The 16,991-nt window shown below is 35.7% G+C and overlaps 1 protein-coding gene across 2 annotated transcripts in view; it reads left to right on the top strand.

Annotated features, from left to right (window-relative positions):
* The first annotated feature begins 4,051 nt into the window (after positions 1-4,051).
* The window catches only part of LOC146489597 (polyamine-transporting ATPase 13A3-like), a 33,841-nt gene continuing 20,901 nt past the window's right edge, over positions 4,052-16,991 (top strand). Inside the window, exons 1-12 of one of the 2 annotated variants that reach the window (XM_085103370.1) lie at positions 4,052-4,299; positions 5,720-5,752; positions 7,123-7,257; positions 8,275-8,333; positions 8,900-8,960; positions 10,849-10,884; positions 11,874-11,953; positions 12,311-12,388; positions 13,431-13,500; positions 14,916-15,050; positions 16,645-16,711; positions 16,811-16,942. In XM_085103370.1, coding sequence (XP_084959496.1) covers positions 4,258-4,299; positions 5,720-5,752; positions 7,123-7,257; positions 8,275-8,333; positions 8,900-8,960; positions 10,849-10,884; positions 11,874-11,953; positions 12,311-12,388; positions 13,431-13,500; positions 14,916-15,050; positions 16,645-16,711; positions 16,811-16,942 — 928 coding nt within the window. In that variant the 5' untranslated portion in view covers positions 4,052-4,257. Of the gene's footprint in view, positions 4,399-5,719; positions 5,753-7,122; positions 7,258-8,274; positions 8,334-8,899; positions 8,961-10,848; positions 10,885-11,873; positions 11,954-12,310; positions 12,389-13,430; positions 13,501-14,915; positions 15,051-16,644; positions 16,712-16,810; positions 16,943-16,991 lie in introns of both variants that reach the window. The other variant, XM_085103377.1, reaches the window with a different exon arrangement.

Below are 16,991 nucleotides of genomic sequence, written 5' to 3'. Positions count from 1 at the left end.
GTAATGATGGTCTTACTGTTGAATTTTACAAAACGGCGTTTTGGAACTCCTAAGGAAACCTACTGGTTGATTGTCTTAATTGCTCATATGACTATCGTGAACTCTCAAGTACTCAAAAGCAGGCAGTCATTAAGTTAATAGAGAAGAAAGGGAAAGACAAACGACACATAAGTAACCGGAGACCAATTTCGTTGATTAACTTTGATACCAAGATTGGCTCTAAGGCAATTGCCACAAGACTGCAGAAGGTTTTGCCTAAAATAATACATTTCAATCAAAATGCTTATGTTAAAGGAAGAACGATCCTCGATGCCGTTAGAACTATAGATGACATCCTAGATTATACAGAAAGGTACAACATCAACGGATTGTTAGTAGCTATAGACTTCCAGAAAGTCTTTGACTCGGTTAATCGTGGCTTCATGTTTAAGGTGCTTTCCATCTTTAACTTTGGTCCGTCTTTGATTCGCTGGATACAAACTTTTTACAAAAACATTTCCAGTACGGTGATGAACAATGGTTTCACAACAGCCCCCTTTGAAGTTGGTAAGGGTGTTAGACAAGGTGATCCACTATCCCCATATTTATTTATTATTTGTTTGGAAATTTTGGCTATTAACATACGTGTTAACAAAGAAATTAAAGGAATACAAGTTGATAATGAAGAGATAAAGTTAGAGCTATTGCTGACGACTTGACAGTTTTTTTGAGAAATCACACCTCGCTCAACGTATTATTAGACACTGTTAACAGCTTCACTTTGTGCTCTGGTCTAAAAATCAACTATGAAAAGACGGAGATAATGTTTTTGGGAAACAATAATCCAATATCGGCGACTTTAACAACCCCTGCAAATATAAGTATTAGTGTTAAAAAGGCCATAAAAATCTTAGGAGTTCATTTTACGTACGATCAGGTTCTTTGGAAAAAGCTTAATTTTGAAGAAATTTTAAAATCTATTAAAGAAAAGTTGCACTTTTGGAATTGGAGAAACCTAACGGTTCTTGGACGCATACAAATCATAAAAACATTTGCGGTCCCGGTTATCATGTATAGGGCTGGCTTAGTGTGTATACACAAGGACATAATCAAAGAGGTAAACAAAATCTTATTTAACTTTATTTGGAAAGGAAAGGATAAAGTGAAACGCTCAGTCCTGATAAGTGATGAGGAAAATGGCGGCTTGAGAGCACCGCATCTAGAATCGATTATAAGGACGCAACGAATCATGTGCTGCAAAAAATTTGCCGAAGCGCAACAAAGTAGTTGGAAAATGATTCTTTCGCATTATTTAAAGCAAGTTGGCGGAAAATTCGTGTTGGCTTGTAGATTTGACCTTAAAAAACTTCCTGTTAATCTACCTCGTTTTTACGAAGAATGTCTACAAATCTTCGCTGAGCATTCTGCAGCTACGGGAGAGTGCAGTCAAATTTTGAACAATAACACAAGAGCGAATACAATAATATGGAATAATAAGGATATTTTAATTAGTGGAACATCGATTTTTCATTATAGCCTATTTAATAAAGGAATAGTCTCACTCGAAGATCTTATAAGTGACAAGAATGATGTAATTATTAAACAGAATCTTAATGAATCAATTTTCTCACCCATGAAAGTGTTTTACTTGATGCAGATTCTTGATGCCCTTCCGATGGTGCGGCGAAACTCCTTGTTGTCTTGTGGGCCAAAAAGTGGGAAATCTTTTGTTTTAAGTGACCATATCCAACTACGTTTAAAGAACATGTGTGTTGCAATCGATAAAGCTGTTTCGAAAAATGTTTATAAGGAAATACGAGCAAAGTATGAAAGCACCCCAACTGCGCAAAAGAAATTTACGGAGCTGTACTCAGGTAAATGTTTAGAGTGGCGCGAAATAAACAAACTGCCTTGAAGAAATTCATTAGGCTAGATAAGTGAACAGTCGATTTAAAAGTTCTTACAACATAGCCAGTCTTATATTAATGTCTTATTAATGCTGACAGTTTCGATGACTGTCAGCCATCTTTATCAAAACTTGAAAAGCATGAAAAGTGTCAGAAGCCTTAAATAGGCTTTTGAAGGTGTTGATTATTGCGATAAATGCGCAAAGTCACTCTGTAGACGCCCGCTCCCCCCTGGTTTGGGGGTGGAGATCACTTGTGTCCATATGGGAGAAAGCTGATAGGCTCCCTCGTCCCTGTTCATAGTATATGTCCATATGGACACAAGTGATCTCCACCCCCAAACCAGGGGGGAGCGGGCGTCTACAGAGTGACTTTGCGCATTTATCGCAATAATCAACACCTTCAAAAGCCTATTTAAGGCTTCTGACACTTTTCATGCTTTTCAAGTTTTGATAAAGATGGCTGACAGTCATCGAAACTGTCAGCATTAATAAGACATTAATATAAGACTGGCTATGTTGTAAGAACTTTTAAATCGACTAAACAAACTGCCATTTAAAGTCCTCATGGATACAAAATCGCGGGAATTCCAATATAAAATTTTAAATAGATACTTAGTAACGAATTCATTCCTCTGTAAAATAGGTCTAATAACTTCGCCTTTATGTACATTTCGTGAACGTGAGAACGAATCCCTCGAACATTTATTCATTACGTGCTCCTATGCTACGAGTTTCTGGCTGGACTTTATTTGTTGGTGCAAAAAAATAAATATAGACTTAGAGGAACTTTCTAATACTGATATTCTTTTGGGAATCTGGCAGAGAAAGGACGATTTTCTTTTATTAAATCATCCTGTAATTTTAGCTAAGCAATATATCTATGATTGTCGCCAAAAAGGTACCCATCCTTCTTTTAGAATATTCACCAATAAGATCAACTACGTTTATCGATTAGAATGGCAAATAACGAGGTCAAATAAGAACGAGTCCAGTCACATATAGACTGTACGATTTAGAGACTTTATAACGGTATAGTGCTCTCGTTTTTTCTCCCTTAGTGATAAACTGTAGAAAACTAGGTTAATAAATAAAAATGATATGTATTATAAAAATAACTAGCATAACTAACATAAGTGTTGTATTTATAGTTAGTATTTTAGTATTGTAGTAATGTTACTATATTGTAAATAGTGTTACGCATTGTTAGAAATTTAGTTTTGTAAGTAATGTTAGTATTGTAAGCAGTGTTAGTGTTGTAAATAATGTGTGGTACTTCAATGAAGGAAAAAAAACATTAAAAAAAAAAAAAAAAAGGTCTGCGATCGTCTGCGATCATATGGAAACTACTTCTGCGATCGTCTGCGATCCTGCGATCGCGATCGCAGACGAACGCAGAAGATAGAACCATGTTCTATCTAAAGGCTGGTTTCCATATGATCGCAGACGATCGCAGACCCTATTGCGATCCGCGATCTGCGATCTGCGATCCGGTATCCGCGATCCGCGATCATATGGAAACCAGCCTTTAGTCACTTTTGGGAAAACGTAATTTTCGCGATCCCAACTAAGTCACTCTCTATTTATGCATCTACTTTGTTCTGGACCGGTGGTTTTGCGAGCGTTGCGTGACGAGCCTAAAAACGGTTGCGTAGGAGACTACTCATCGTGCCTCCAGATTGTTGAAGTTGTTGCTGGTAATAGAAACAGTGATGTTAATATTAATAATAATAGTAACGCGGTATGGAAGTAAGAATTTTCTAAGAACCACAAATAACACAAACAGCATGCAAAGGAGTTCAGGTAAACAATTGTTATTGAAAAAATGAATCGTTCGTATTTTACCTTCAAGTAGGAAACGTTTTTTTCCCATGCAAATCCTTATAATTCCCTATTACGCGCACCGGTTGCATTAAAAGTAAAACCTTTATGACTGCGTTGCTCACAATGACCCGCAGGCGTTCAGTTTTAGAGCTAATAGGCAACCTGAGCTCTTTATTATGTTAGAGCTTACATCTTATTAAAGATAGTTGAAACAAATCACGACAAATGAAAACAACTTTTTTTGGAGATCATTTGCGGAGATTTTGACGTGGGCCCTGGGTACTAGGCGCTACGAAGTGGTTACTGTTAGGGGGTCATACATGGAATGCTAACCCAGAAACGACTTGGAGACTTAAAGTTAACAAAAATTCTGCTTCGTCGGTCGGCACAGAATATTATGTATGTGACTAGTCTACCTCTACTAGCCAGGGGAAGTATCTCTGTGAAAACATTATGAAGATGTACTTGAACACAAGACTGCAGTCTTTTCTCGTCAGCTTCATCTTTATTCGAAGGAATGTGTAAGGTTTACAGTTCCATCATCAAACATGGAAAGATGCTTGATAGTGGATGAGGATGGCGAAACTCTGGTATGCTTATTACGCAGGAGAGCCTACTGTCTATTTTTAACACCTAGGCAGGTTGTAGAATTGACAAGGTTGATGTAGCCAGTCCAAAATACAATGAAGGTATGCATATGGGTCCAACAAAGTGAATAAATTGTAAGGCGATTCAGCTTCACATGAGAAATTCATGCTTTTTTTTTACTAGATCGATGTTTGGCCCATTTCAGTAGACTGTGGTATCGTCTGCGTACTGTATGAGTAGATTTCTTGTGAAATAATTTGGTCAAGAGAAGATCATTCACAATAATGTTATATAGCCAAAGGCCAAGAATTGAGCCTTGGGGGACACCACAGCGTACATACTCAGTGTGTGTCCCTTGCAGTTATTTACCTCATTAAACTGGCATCTATCAGTTAGGTAACTCGTCAGCCAATCTTGGATCCTGAAATTCCAATTGGGTGTAGTTGATGTGATAGTGTGTCGTGGGGAACAGAATGATTTAAGCAGTAGTGGTAGTATTTTATTTGGCCACATAATATTTAGACAGAACGAGTCAGTGAGTTCATTTAAAGGTATACGTGCAAATTTAAATGTACTGTATACTAAAAATAATTAGTGTTGGTAATGCAAGTTAATTTATGCTTAATAAAATAAATGTTAAATTTTAAAGTGAATTTGATTTCCCTTTGATTCACTGATCATTTAACTGAAGTTAACCAATAGGACAGCTCCTTTGTGAATACTTTCCAGACATGAACATTATTTTGATAAACCGATATTAATAAATCAATATTTATCAATCGATAAAGAGAAACAGTTGTGTTTGGTTGTTGTCGATTCCCGACCAGTTGAATTCAATACTCATCAATTTATAAATTGATATCAATGTATGGCATCTGAAATTATCCAAGTTCTTACCCTTAATATTAGTGCAACTTGATAGGCTCAGTTGATAGGATGCCGGAATGACTATAGATGTTCACGTCCCTTCTGGACCAACACCCGAGGGCCTTAAAATCTTTGACATGTGAAAATGGTTCAATCTTCAAATTGCTTGGATGACCACATATGAATGGTTATCTTGTTGCTGATGTGAAGAAACCCAGGAGAGGTATTTAACTTGGCTGTGACTAACCCCAGTGTCAGAATATACTCAGCATGGTTTTGGTTGCTCTGAAGGGCTTCTGAGTGAATGTTGGTCCAAAGCTCTATATAACAACCAGAATGCTGAATACCAGAAAGTACCTAGTAATCCTAAGATGTCAGGCATACTAGCTCTGACTAGCGTATCACTACATTATTTGAGATAATATTATCCCTAGGTTAGCTTCAGTTTGTAGTCTGTTTTTTACATATGCCAAATTATTTTAGATACATGACTGTATAATTTATTTATTATGTTCAGTCAGTCTTTCTTGTATTTTTAATTTCTTTGATATTTAGGTTTGCTTTGGATATCATTGTAACTTCTGGAAGGTAAGTCCAGACTAAGAAATATAATCTACAGTAAGTAGCGTGACAAAGACTGTCATTCTAATCCTATCATGGCTGAACCATTCTAACTTTTCATAAAGTAGATTTGATATATGTAGCCAGTAAAACAACTGGTCCATGTATTATGTATTTGCAAACTCCTTGGTCATAGAGATCAAAATTACATTGTGATATCAGGAGACATTGGCTATGAGTAGTCTGATACTTAACAAGCATTTTAAAATTTTGCCCACCTAAAGAAATATAAAGTATTATGTTTACCTTCTTAGAGTCAGTGATTATAAATTTTCCCTACTTGGGTTTTAAATTAATGTAAACACTGAAAAGAAGGAAAACTTATTTGCTTCTTTGGTGTTGTGCAAAGTAGCACACTGTAGAGCCCTAGCATGTTGTTTACAGATTATCAAACGTGCTCCATGAAAGAGTCAATTGGAATTTTGCATTGTGAAAGTGATGCATATTTAAATGAAATACCCTGGCTTTTGTCTCTAGTCTCTTATTATCCCTTGCCCCCTGTGCATTGGATCTTATCATGTGAAGTAATTTTTATGAGTGTTCACATTTTGCTTGATGTACATACATTTAATGTCCTTGAGAAAGCTAAAAGATTACTTGATGTAGTCTACAAGAAACTCAACTTTGAGTTAGAATTTTGAACATCATTATGATTGCTGGATCGTTAGTAGTCCAGGGAGTGTATGTTAATATTTAAGTGTGTCCCTTTCACGACAGATCACTGAAAAATTGCCCACTAGGCTGAATAATTATTCAGTTCCCTGTAATTTACACCACTGTAATGAAAACAAAAAAAAAAAAACCCAAAAACAAACAAACAAGAAAATCAGGTTTTGTTGTAAGGATGTTGCTGATAGGATGAAAGTTAAAAAATCTCTAAAATTAAGCATGCATTCACTAGTTAGTTAAATAATAAGCTGAATTCTGCATGCATTTTGATTGGTTCTTATGATCTATTGGAGGACAGACACATAGATCACGTCACCATTAATAACTTTTGCTTCAATCTTTATTATAATACAAATAGATTCTATGGTGCTGGCGTTTGTTCAGTAACAGATGTCAAAATGTGGTTAAAGAACATCAGTGACACACTCGGGTGCACCTCGTGTGCCACTTTTTTGTTCTTATCACATTTTGACGTCATCTGTGATCTATCTGAACAGACACAACAACAACAACAATCTTAATTCGTGCCCAGAAATTATACAGTGTTACATAAATTCAAGAAAGAAAAATTACTAAGGAAGAGGGCACAGCCACTTACAGACACACAGCAACATGGAATCTAGTTGTTAATCAGGCATGTCATTGTTAGATGTTTCAATCTGTTTCAGTCTGTTGTGTATTACATGTTGGCATGTTGCACTGGGGGATTTCTCCTTCTTGTCTCTTACTGGCGTCCAGACTGGGCTCTTAAGATGAAGTGTTCTCCTTGTTCTTTGAATAAGGCTACCTGTATACTCTTGAAGGTGAGTATTTACAAGGCTTAAAAAATAAACAGAGTGTCAGGGTTCACCAAAACCTACGTCAGTTGTCTGGATAGAGAAGAAGTTGATTTAAACATGAAAATCTTTGACTCATCTGTCCCCTTTGTCAAACACATCTTGTTGTTGTCCACAGACTGTTTGAAAAAACGTTTGACAAATTGACCGCAAATACTGATTACACTGCGCAACAGAACTGCAAATTGAACCTTGAGCAGTTTGCTTGGGCTTTTATAGCTAGACAGTGTCTGCTTACTTAGCCAGTAGTTTAAGCTGTACTATATATACAGCAGCTTGGCTTTACACATGCACTTAACAAGTTATGAATGAGGCCTTAATACTTTCGGCCAATGCAAAGAAATGTTACAATTACTTATAAGCTAAGGACAACAAAGCCATAATGTTGTGGGCTAAGCCTCAACGAAACTATTGATTTTGCTGACCTTGGAAGCAAGACTACACGGTAGCTCTATTGAAAACAACCTGCCATGAATGGCTCACTGAGAACGAGTAATGCACGCGAGTCATGTTCCATTAACAATATTTTACTGATCTGTCCATAAAATCTAATTATTAATACTCATCTGACAACAAATTGAGTCCAGATTCTTCACTTTGTTATTGGTACAGTTAATGTAGTATTTTTTTGTGTTAGCATCTGTTCATTTTCCTTCCAAATTGAAGAAAAAATGGAATCTCTCTATTTCCGGTAGAGAATGGGTAGAATTCATGAGACACTGACAAGTTTTGGAGAAAAAGAATGGTCAAACCATATCAAACAACAAAATTCAGATTTCATACCAAAAATAGTCAGTTGTGATAAAGTTGTATAAAACCCTTGAAATGTTCTTAGTCTGAGGATTTAGGTTAATGTAATCTTGGTTTGTAGGACATTTTTAGTTTCATGGTTGTCTTTTTCAGACCTCTCTCCATACAGTAAATTTGTATTTGTTCGAAAAAAAAAGATACAATGAAAGTTTGTCTTTCATTTTTGATTTGCAGAGTTCATATGGGGATTGGTCTGTAGAAAAGGTGGAACATATTAGTTTGGATAAATTAAGGTACATAACTGTGAACTGTACAACAAAGATTACACTGTATATGGTCCAATTATTTCTGGATTGTTCTTTAACCAATGATTCAAGGCTGTCAATCCACAAGGAAAACCCCAAACTACAAATTTAATAATAATACAAACTGAACAGAACATTAATTTGTTAAACATCCCAACTAGTGGGAGGCAAACCTGTTGGATATTTACAAAGCGTGGTCTAGGATTAATTTGAAAACAGCGCTAGCGTGAAACAAATCCAAGTGATCAGGGTGGGACTTGAACCCAGGCCCTCTGTATTACAAGTCAGCTGCCCTAACCATTAGCCCATGCCGCCTCCCTCAGACCAAGTTACAAGCCTTGCAACCCTATACTGAGCTTAGAACTTTCTCAAGATGTCAGCCTGTACAGTGTAATATTGTAGAGTTGACATTATAATTATTTGCCCGGTAATAATATCTGTCAGTAACTACACTGTAGCACTAATTTATATTATTGAATATTAATACACCAAGAGAATACTGTAATATTTTGATGTCTGCTTCTATAAAAAAGTGTTTTGTTTGTTTGTCTCAGTGGATCATCAGTATTTGTTGACTTGGATGAGGAGGCTCCTGAATATACTGGAGAGACTGAGGTTGGTGTGTTACCATAGTTACCCATTTGTTACCAATTTTTGCACAGCTAATTAAGCAACTTAGGCATTCACAAAAATACTTACCGTAAATATTTGTTACTTTAAAGGAGTTATGCCTACATGTATTTGCAAATGTTGATGTGAAAACAGTTACTATTAATAGCAAATGATATCAATGATTATTTTGTGTTTTCTACTCAAATTATACAGTAAAATATTAATCTTGCAACAGCAATAACCAAATGAATGTTACTAACAACAACTGATGCGCTTTATACTGCATGAAGTGTTTAAACCTATCAATCTCCGTTTGTACTAAGAGTACAAGTTAAATGTTCTTGAAAGCTCTTTGAAACAATGAAACATTTGAATTTCGACAAAGGAATCATCAAGTCTTTCAGCATTCTCAGCAGAATCATTAATCAAATGATTTAATGAGTTTTATTCAAATTATTTGTGATGTCACACTTCACTTCACTTCATTCATCTTGCAGTTTTTGTTTATTTAACAACTGAGCAAAAATGATTACCTGTTTACACATGCAATTTTTGATGCAACTATTGTCACACCCAACTGAATTTTTTCCTCGTGCAAGGATATGACTTCAAATTGCATGCATTAACCAGCTGCAATTTTAGCGCAACATCCCTGTGCATTTTCTGAGAAACCCTGGATATTTGCGTCAAGTTTCGAGTAGGTTTGCAACCCCTGCAATGTTTTGGCAACAAATATATATATGATGCTGAAATTGCCTCTAGCATACAAGTGATTTGATACTACAACTTGATCATGACAAAAGTTGCACTTAAAAAATGTGACAAAAATGACATGACTGAAATTGATACCAATTAAATTAACCCTCCATTTAACATTCATTCTATTGTAAGTTAATTGTACACTGACTGGGTGTTCTAATCCAGCACTGAGATACTTGGAGACTTCTGGAGAATTCCAAAGGCCATTTACAAGTTTCATGTTAGTAACACTTGCCCTGTGTACTGCTAGATCAGCAAGTGTCCTGTGAGGTTATTATAAATGGAAAATTAGTGGTACCTGAATGAAATGTAACAGAGTATTTTATATTGTGACAAATGTGTCACAAAGTTGAAGTCCTTGTTATCATCTTTTTCTCTTATAACATGATGACATAATATTTATATGTGTTTGTCATTTTGTTACTGAGCTTGAAATTAAAAATTTACCATCAGTTTCTTTCCTTATTATTTTTATGTTTGTGAGTTTTCACCAGACAAGAGGAATAAGAATACTGCTAAAGGCCTAATTCCAGTAGACCTGTTCACTGCACTATCCCACATTATTTTGATTTTCTTAGACTGATAAAAGCTGCTGGTTTATTTATTAAGTACTTTCAAGGTTAAGTAACATTGACTGACATTTATCACATGAATGCATCAACTTTGAGGCCCCATCCACACTAATGCGTTTTTGTTTGAAAACGCATACTTTTTGATGCGTTTTTGCATATAGTCCACACTAAAATGCCTGAAAACACCAAGAATAAAAATGGAGACTTTTGTAATCGCTTTGTTTTTATCGTGAACAGGTGAAAACAAAGACTTTCGAAAATGGTGACATAAATAGCGGCACATGCCATCAGTTCCAGTCCAAATCTATCCGGCCATGGTGGATGGTCTCGTGTTGTTAACACATGCACAATCCAAGGTTGTTTTCACCTATCCACACTAAATGTTCACAACGATGAAACCAAGTTGAAAACGGACACTTTTGAAAACATATTAGTGTGGATAACTAGGGCCTTAGCCATGTAGGGAGAACCCTTGGTGTTGATTGATAAATTGTGATGACAATCGTGCTTCTGATCTGTCTTAATTTGATTAATAATTAATATTGAATTGAATTTTTTAGAGACTTATCAATGTGGCCAATACACATACTTGTAGGGTAAGTGGTCAGTATTATTTTGGAAGAATACAGGGTGTGGTCATATATTTGAGAGTCAACATTGGTGTTTACCTCACATTCTACTGTTTTGTTGGTAATGCAGTATACCCTGCTAGCAGAGTATTTCTTTCTTGTAAGTTTTTTCAGCATGTATGAAATTGTTTGTATCTCTGGTATTTTGCGTAGTTGGCTTGTTTTGTGTCCTCGAGAGAAACGGATGCTTAACAAGCCAATTACGCTAAAAACCAGAGACCCGATCAACTTTGTACATGCCAAAAAACTTGGTAAAAAATGCTCTGCTTGCAGGGTAGATTTCAAACCCTAGCAATGTAAGAATTTGAAGTGCATAAATGTCACTGGTCACTCTCTTATGTGACTACAGCCATTGTTTTCTTATCAAGATATTAGCTTTATTTTTGAATGGGGGTGCAGAAATGGCAACCAGAACAATAATTGGTCAGATTAATTATTACAAAGGGGATGGTGAGAAAGATGAATTGAAATACATAATTACATAAATATTACAGTGTATGTATCGTATTCTTTTTTAGACTCCTTTCTTTCTACCCTCTGTTATTATTAAAATATTATTTACTTTAGTATAATATATAAATAAGCATGAAATAATGAATTGAAATGTATTTCTGCTCTGTTTTGAAGTTTCACAGAAACATCTCTTCACTCAGTTATATTTTTGAAAGCAGCCAAGAAAATTTAGCATGGTGGTGTGGCTGTGGTTGACTGAAATATGTTGCGATTAGATGTTTGCTTTCATGATCACGCATTGTCATTTTTTAGTGAAAGTAATTAACATGTGAATATTAGATGCTGTTAGTTGTGGTTGAAATAATAATAATTGCATTATTGAGGAAATCAGTCTTCAAAATACTATTCAAAACAGTACAATGGAGGCTTGGTGCTTCAACCAAACTCTATCTTTAACATTTTAGTATCATGATTTTTATTTTTATGTCACTTGTCCCACACAGGTTTCACAATGTAAATACTTTTGCCACAGACACCTTAGATATGTGTGGAATGAAGAGCAACAGAAATTTGAATTAATGAGGTTCGTATCTCTTTCAAATTGAAAACTTAATAAATGTTTGAAAAGTCTTGGTTATCTAAATTAAGCATGTGATATTAATTACTATTAATGAAAGTCAAAATTGTCCTCACAATAAAAGTGTAGGATAATGCCTACCCCATGACATCCCCTTCTTGGGTGTTTCTCAGTATAAATTCTGCAATTTGATGTTTTTGTATAAAAGTTTTCAGAGTATGTTAGAAGTGATTAAAATGAAGCAAGCTTTTTTGCCCCCAAACTTAAACCTGCTTATTAGAATTTAATTTAGTAACTTTGAAACTAAATAGAGAGTAGCTGTAGTTTCCTTTGAAGCATGTAGCTTTGTGTTTTTGTGATTAGGGGCCTTGATGTTGGTATGTTTCCCATGAGTTTTTATCATGGCTCATCTGGTTTGCAGTTGGAGGACGTACAAAACAGGTATTTATGTCTGAAGTAGTGCTGGCACTAATTCTAAAGTATTTTTAGCACTCCTTTTCTGAATGCCCTTTAAAATAGTAATTGTAGTAATAGAGTTGATGTTCTTGGACGTAAATATGTTTTTGGCCCTTCTCAGAACTCATTTTAGCCCTCGCAGTAAAATGAGCCTGAGTCGGACCAAAAACATTTTTTATGTCCAAGAACATCAACTCTAATTAATATGGTATATTGTTCTTATGTTAATTTAATTATTTAGTGTAAGTAATCACTAATTAAATGCATGTGGAAATGTGGTCCTTGAAAGTTTTATGAGTTCATTGTAAACTGTTAAAGAGGCAGTGTCACTGATCTTTAGCGTGCCTTTGAACAGCGAAAAACATTTGTATCAATGGAAATGTTAAAATAATGATTCAGTTATGTCAACAACGAGCCTACAAGTATACATACTAAGCAGTATTTTATTATCTTTTGCTGCGGATCGCTTGGATGGAAATGGATTACATCAATTTTTTCAAGTTCTTCCTGTGTATTTTGGAGAAATTGTTAAAAACTTGTTTATAGCTTGGTCTTCATTGGAGAAGTCAGTTTATATTTTCCACCCGGTGCTCTTTGAACAATTTCATGTTAGAGAAAAGGTTCTATGATGTTAAATATTTGAGTAGCTTTGATTAAAATTATACAGCAAAATCGCTGGGACAGTGCTCCTTTAATTACATGCAGTTCCAGAAAATCTCCATACTCCCCCCACGGAAGGTGTTTTGTTTTGCACCCTCCCTCCCCCCAGGAATTTCCAGTTTAGCTTCATATATTGCTTCTAAAATTTTGACTTTTAATTTTTTGACAAGACCTGTGTTATGTTTTGCTGTATGTGTGAAAACTAAAATTATGGTGTAGAGCTGTTTTCGGTTGAGTGTCAAATCAATGTAATTTTCCATTTACTCTAGGGTTTTGCTTTATTGTATTCCATCATTGATTAAAGAAACTTTCTGCCACTTTCTTAACTGATCAGCAGTTGAACCAAAACAATGTTTCTTGTTTAAAGACAGAAGCAGTATGGTCCAAATGTTATTGATGTTGACGTCAAGTCATACGGGAGACTTTTCCTTGAAGAGGTAACAAAATTACATACTAGTAACTTAATAGAATACTGTGCAGTGCAGTAGAGGGTTAAGCTACAAGGTCTTGCAAGAAAAGGAGGTAGTTTAATTATACTGCTACACTGGTGATCATTTCAATATAGTAGTAGTCCAGTAGTAGAACAGCAGCATATATTATGTACCTATGGGACAGTAACATATTTAATAAATATAGATTTTGTTCAATATTATTTTAATCAATGTTATTTTATTATTTATAAATATATGGCCAACCAGAGAGTTTTATGGTGAATCACTTATTTTATTATAAAATGTTTACCTGTGACTTCAAATTTGATCAATCTACATATTAAAAATACCATCATAGTGCTAATAATCATTAATCACTTATAATAACAGCCCGTTTTACAGTTGTGTGCTAAGTGACCTGGCCTTGGATTGTTAGCGAGGCTGGGGTGACCTTGTCTTGATACACACCTTGAGCACTGCTTTTCATATGTAGATCATGCTCTTGTTATGTTAACTAGTTTTCATTTACATATGTAAAGCAGTGAGGTTTGTATCAAAACAAGGTTGCCCCAGCCTCTCTTCCAATCCAAGGCAAGGTCACTAAGCACACAACTGTAAAATGGCCTATTGCTGCAGTTCTTTTATGTCAAGCTGTGTTTCACTCCATCATACAAGACAATGTAACGTTCCCTCATGTTAGTCACAATCAACTAGCAATAATCAAAGATCAGGGAGTGCATTGGATGATGTCAATCCTAGGCTCTCTCTCCTTTGCCAAGTTGGTGATGATGTCACCTGCCCCTGCGAAATATGCGAGAAATGCCAGATAGGCATCCCAAGATCCATTCATTTTCCCATACAATCTGGACTCCACACACAATAGACCTTTGTCACAAGGTGCCATGTTTATATTGAGTCTCAGGTAAACAAAATTAATGCTTTGTTTTTGCACGGCAAGCCTTGCCCATGCAGATGCGAATTCAGTGCGAGACTTGCCGTGCAAAAATGAAACATTTTATTCACTTGAAACTCAACATGGCTGAGCTGCGGAGTAACAAGGGTCTATTATTATTAGGAGGGTGTTCTTTCTGTGTCAAATGTAACAAAAGACCTCGTTAGCACTACAGTAATCAAAAGAAGTCATTCAGGGCCAAGTATCTTGATGAGTGTAGGGGGAGAGTGCATGAGGGTCAGGTGGGTCCTATGTGCATGTCAACCAGCTGAACGCGAATGATATACATAGCAATGATCGATGTGAGCAGCAACCACTTTCCAGGCACTGTCACACTGAACAACAAAATTTAGTGGAAATTCAAAGAAGGTAGTTACCATGACCCTTTAAACATACCTGAGTCAGTGAGGTGTACAAAAGACTGCATGATTCAATAATAATCTGTATTCAATTGCTTTTTCCTTTCCAGGTGGCAGATCCATTTTATGTGTTCCAGTTTTGTAGCATCATCTTGTGGTCATTTGATGAGTATTATTATTATGCCGTGGCCATTTTAATCGTCTCTTTGGTTTCTATCATCATCACTGTATATCAAACAAGAATGGTGAGTATACATGTCAAAATGAAAGTATTTGCTGTTGTTCATTCAAGTTTATCTTTGCTTTAAATTTTACATTTGTGAACTGTTCATGGGTATCATGGTAATGAATGATAATGAGTTTGAAACAATGGAAAATAAAATGTAAACACACACACAACAAGGATTAGGATAAAATTGGACCACAACATTTTCATCACAGACTAAATTAATTTTAAGTGTGTGCATCTTTCTGTTCTCGTTCAAGAAGCTGAAAATCCTAACCAGTGACAAATATGGTTGACTTTATAATTTTGAGTGGACTCCAGCTGCTATCATATGAAATTTTACATACACTGTACTTGTGAAATGTTATCTTTGGCAAGACAAAATTGATTGTTCTTTACTGTTTGAAACAGCAATGATTAAGAGGAGATGGATTGCTTTTAGTATGAATTGCAATTTCAGCTTACTGCAATCAGTTAGAACTCTGTTGCACAATCATGCTTTTTGCCAATGTCGTCCCATTTACTAAGTAGAGACAATAATATTAAGACTCTTGTCTCTTGTATTAACTTTTGTTACAAGTATTTAAGACCTACTCCAAATGCTTGAAAAAAGAAATGCTTAATCTTAAATTGCAAGTACCTTGTACAGTCTGACTGGTTGTCGCTACATTTTAAATAGAAAAGATCACTTTATTATTAGCTGCATGGGACTAATTACCCAGGGGGGATACTCGGGTATAAACGTGACGGGGGGGGGGGGGAGGGGAGGGTCCGACGTATTTTTTTGGGTCTAAAATTGTAAAATTTCTAAAATTTCCAGTCTTGTATGTTTTTGGGTGCACAATATAACGTCCATGTATTTTTTTGGGTGCAAAGTATTAGGCTCCGTCAGACCCCCCCGTCACGTTTATACCCGAGTTACCCCCCCCCCCCCCCCCCCCTGGGACTAATTACCTGAGTGGCTGGCATGCTTATATTTTAAAAGGGAAGTATCATGGGGGTTTTTGATATCTTTTGTTAAAAATGCTGAAATAAGACCTTCAATCAGCTACCAAATAATTTTAGAATGACGAGAGGATAGAAATCAACTGAATTCTTGAAAGGAACAACTTGTGATAGAGTGTTCTAGCGTATTTTGGAAACAAAAATGTGACAACTTGAAAAACATTAGCCTAACATTTTTCAAGTTTCAATCCATACTGGCCTACTCTGTCTCTGGCCAGAGGCACTAATTGACAGTTTTATTGCACTGGGGTGATAATTTATAACAAACTTGACAATTATTTTCATTGTTGTATCTGCTGACAGACAAACATTTTGGGGTTTTGAAATGACAGCAAATTTGCGTGATACTTCCCCTTTAAGTTCCTCCCTAATTTGATTCTTACTTGGGATGTGTGACCTTCATGACCCTTTCACAGAGACAAGCTTTTTTTCTAGTGTAAGTTACACATTGTCATTTTCTTTTTCCTTTTCATTGTATTTAATTATTACTGACAACATTTTGTTCTTTGGTGCATGACAAGTGTAAAAATAGTCTTTAAGGGTACTTTCACAATCATATAGATGTGTTATGATCATAATGTGGATTTTTATTGTATTTTCCTTGACAGCACCTTTTGACGTTAAGGAACATGGTGGCAGTGTCAGAAAGAGTAACTGTACTGTGGCATAATGCAGGTGAGTTGATCCTGTCTACCATGTTACCTATGCTTTTAATTAGTGGGTTTTCACTTAATAAAATTAATTTCTCTTAATAATAATAATAATATATTGCAGTTCAAGTGGATATATCATCTGAAGATCTTGTTCCTGGAGATGTGCTGGTCATTCCTCCTAAAGGAGCCATGATTCAATGTGATGCTGTACTTATTAGTGGCAACTGTATTGTCAATGAGAGTATGTTAACAGGTCGGTGTTATAGTATGAAGTTTACATACATGTCCTGTCCTGTGAAATA

This window comes from Pavona decussata, unplaced genomic scaffold (genome assembly GCF_977016875.1).
Source record: "Pavona decussata unplaced genomic scaffold, jaPavDecu1.1 SCAFFOLD_4, whole genome shotgun sequence".
Taxonomy (NCBI): Eukaryota; Metazoa; Cnidaria; class Anthozoa; order Scleractinia; family Agariciidae; genus Pavona; species Pavona decussata.
The sequence above is the reverse complement of the archived record's forward strand: the minus strand, read 5'-3'. Positions and strand labels throughout refer to the sequence as shown.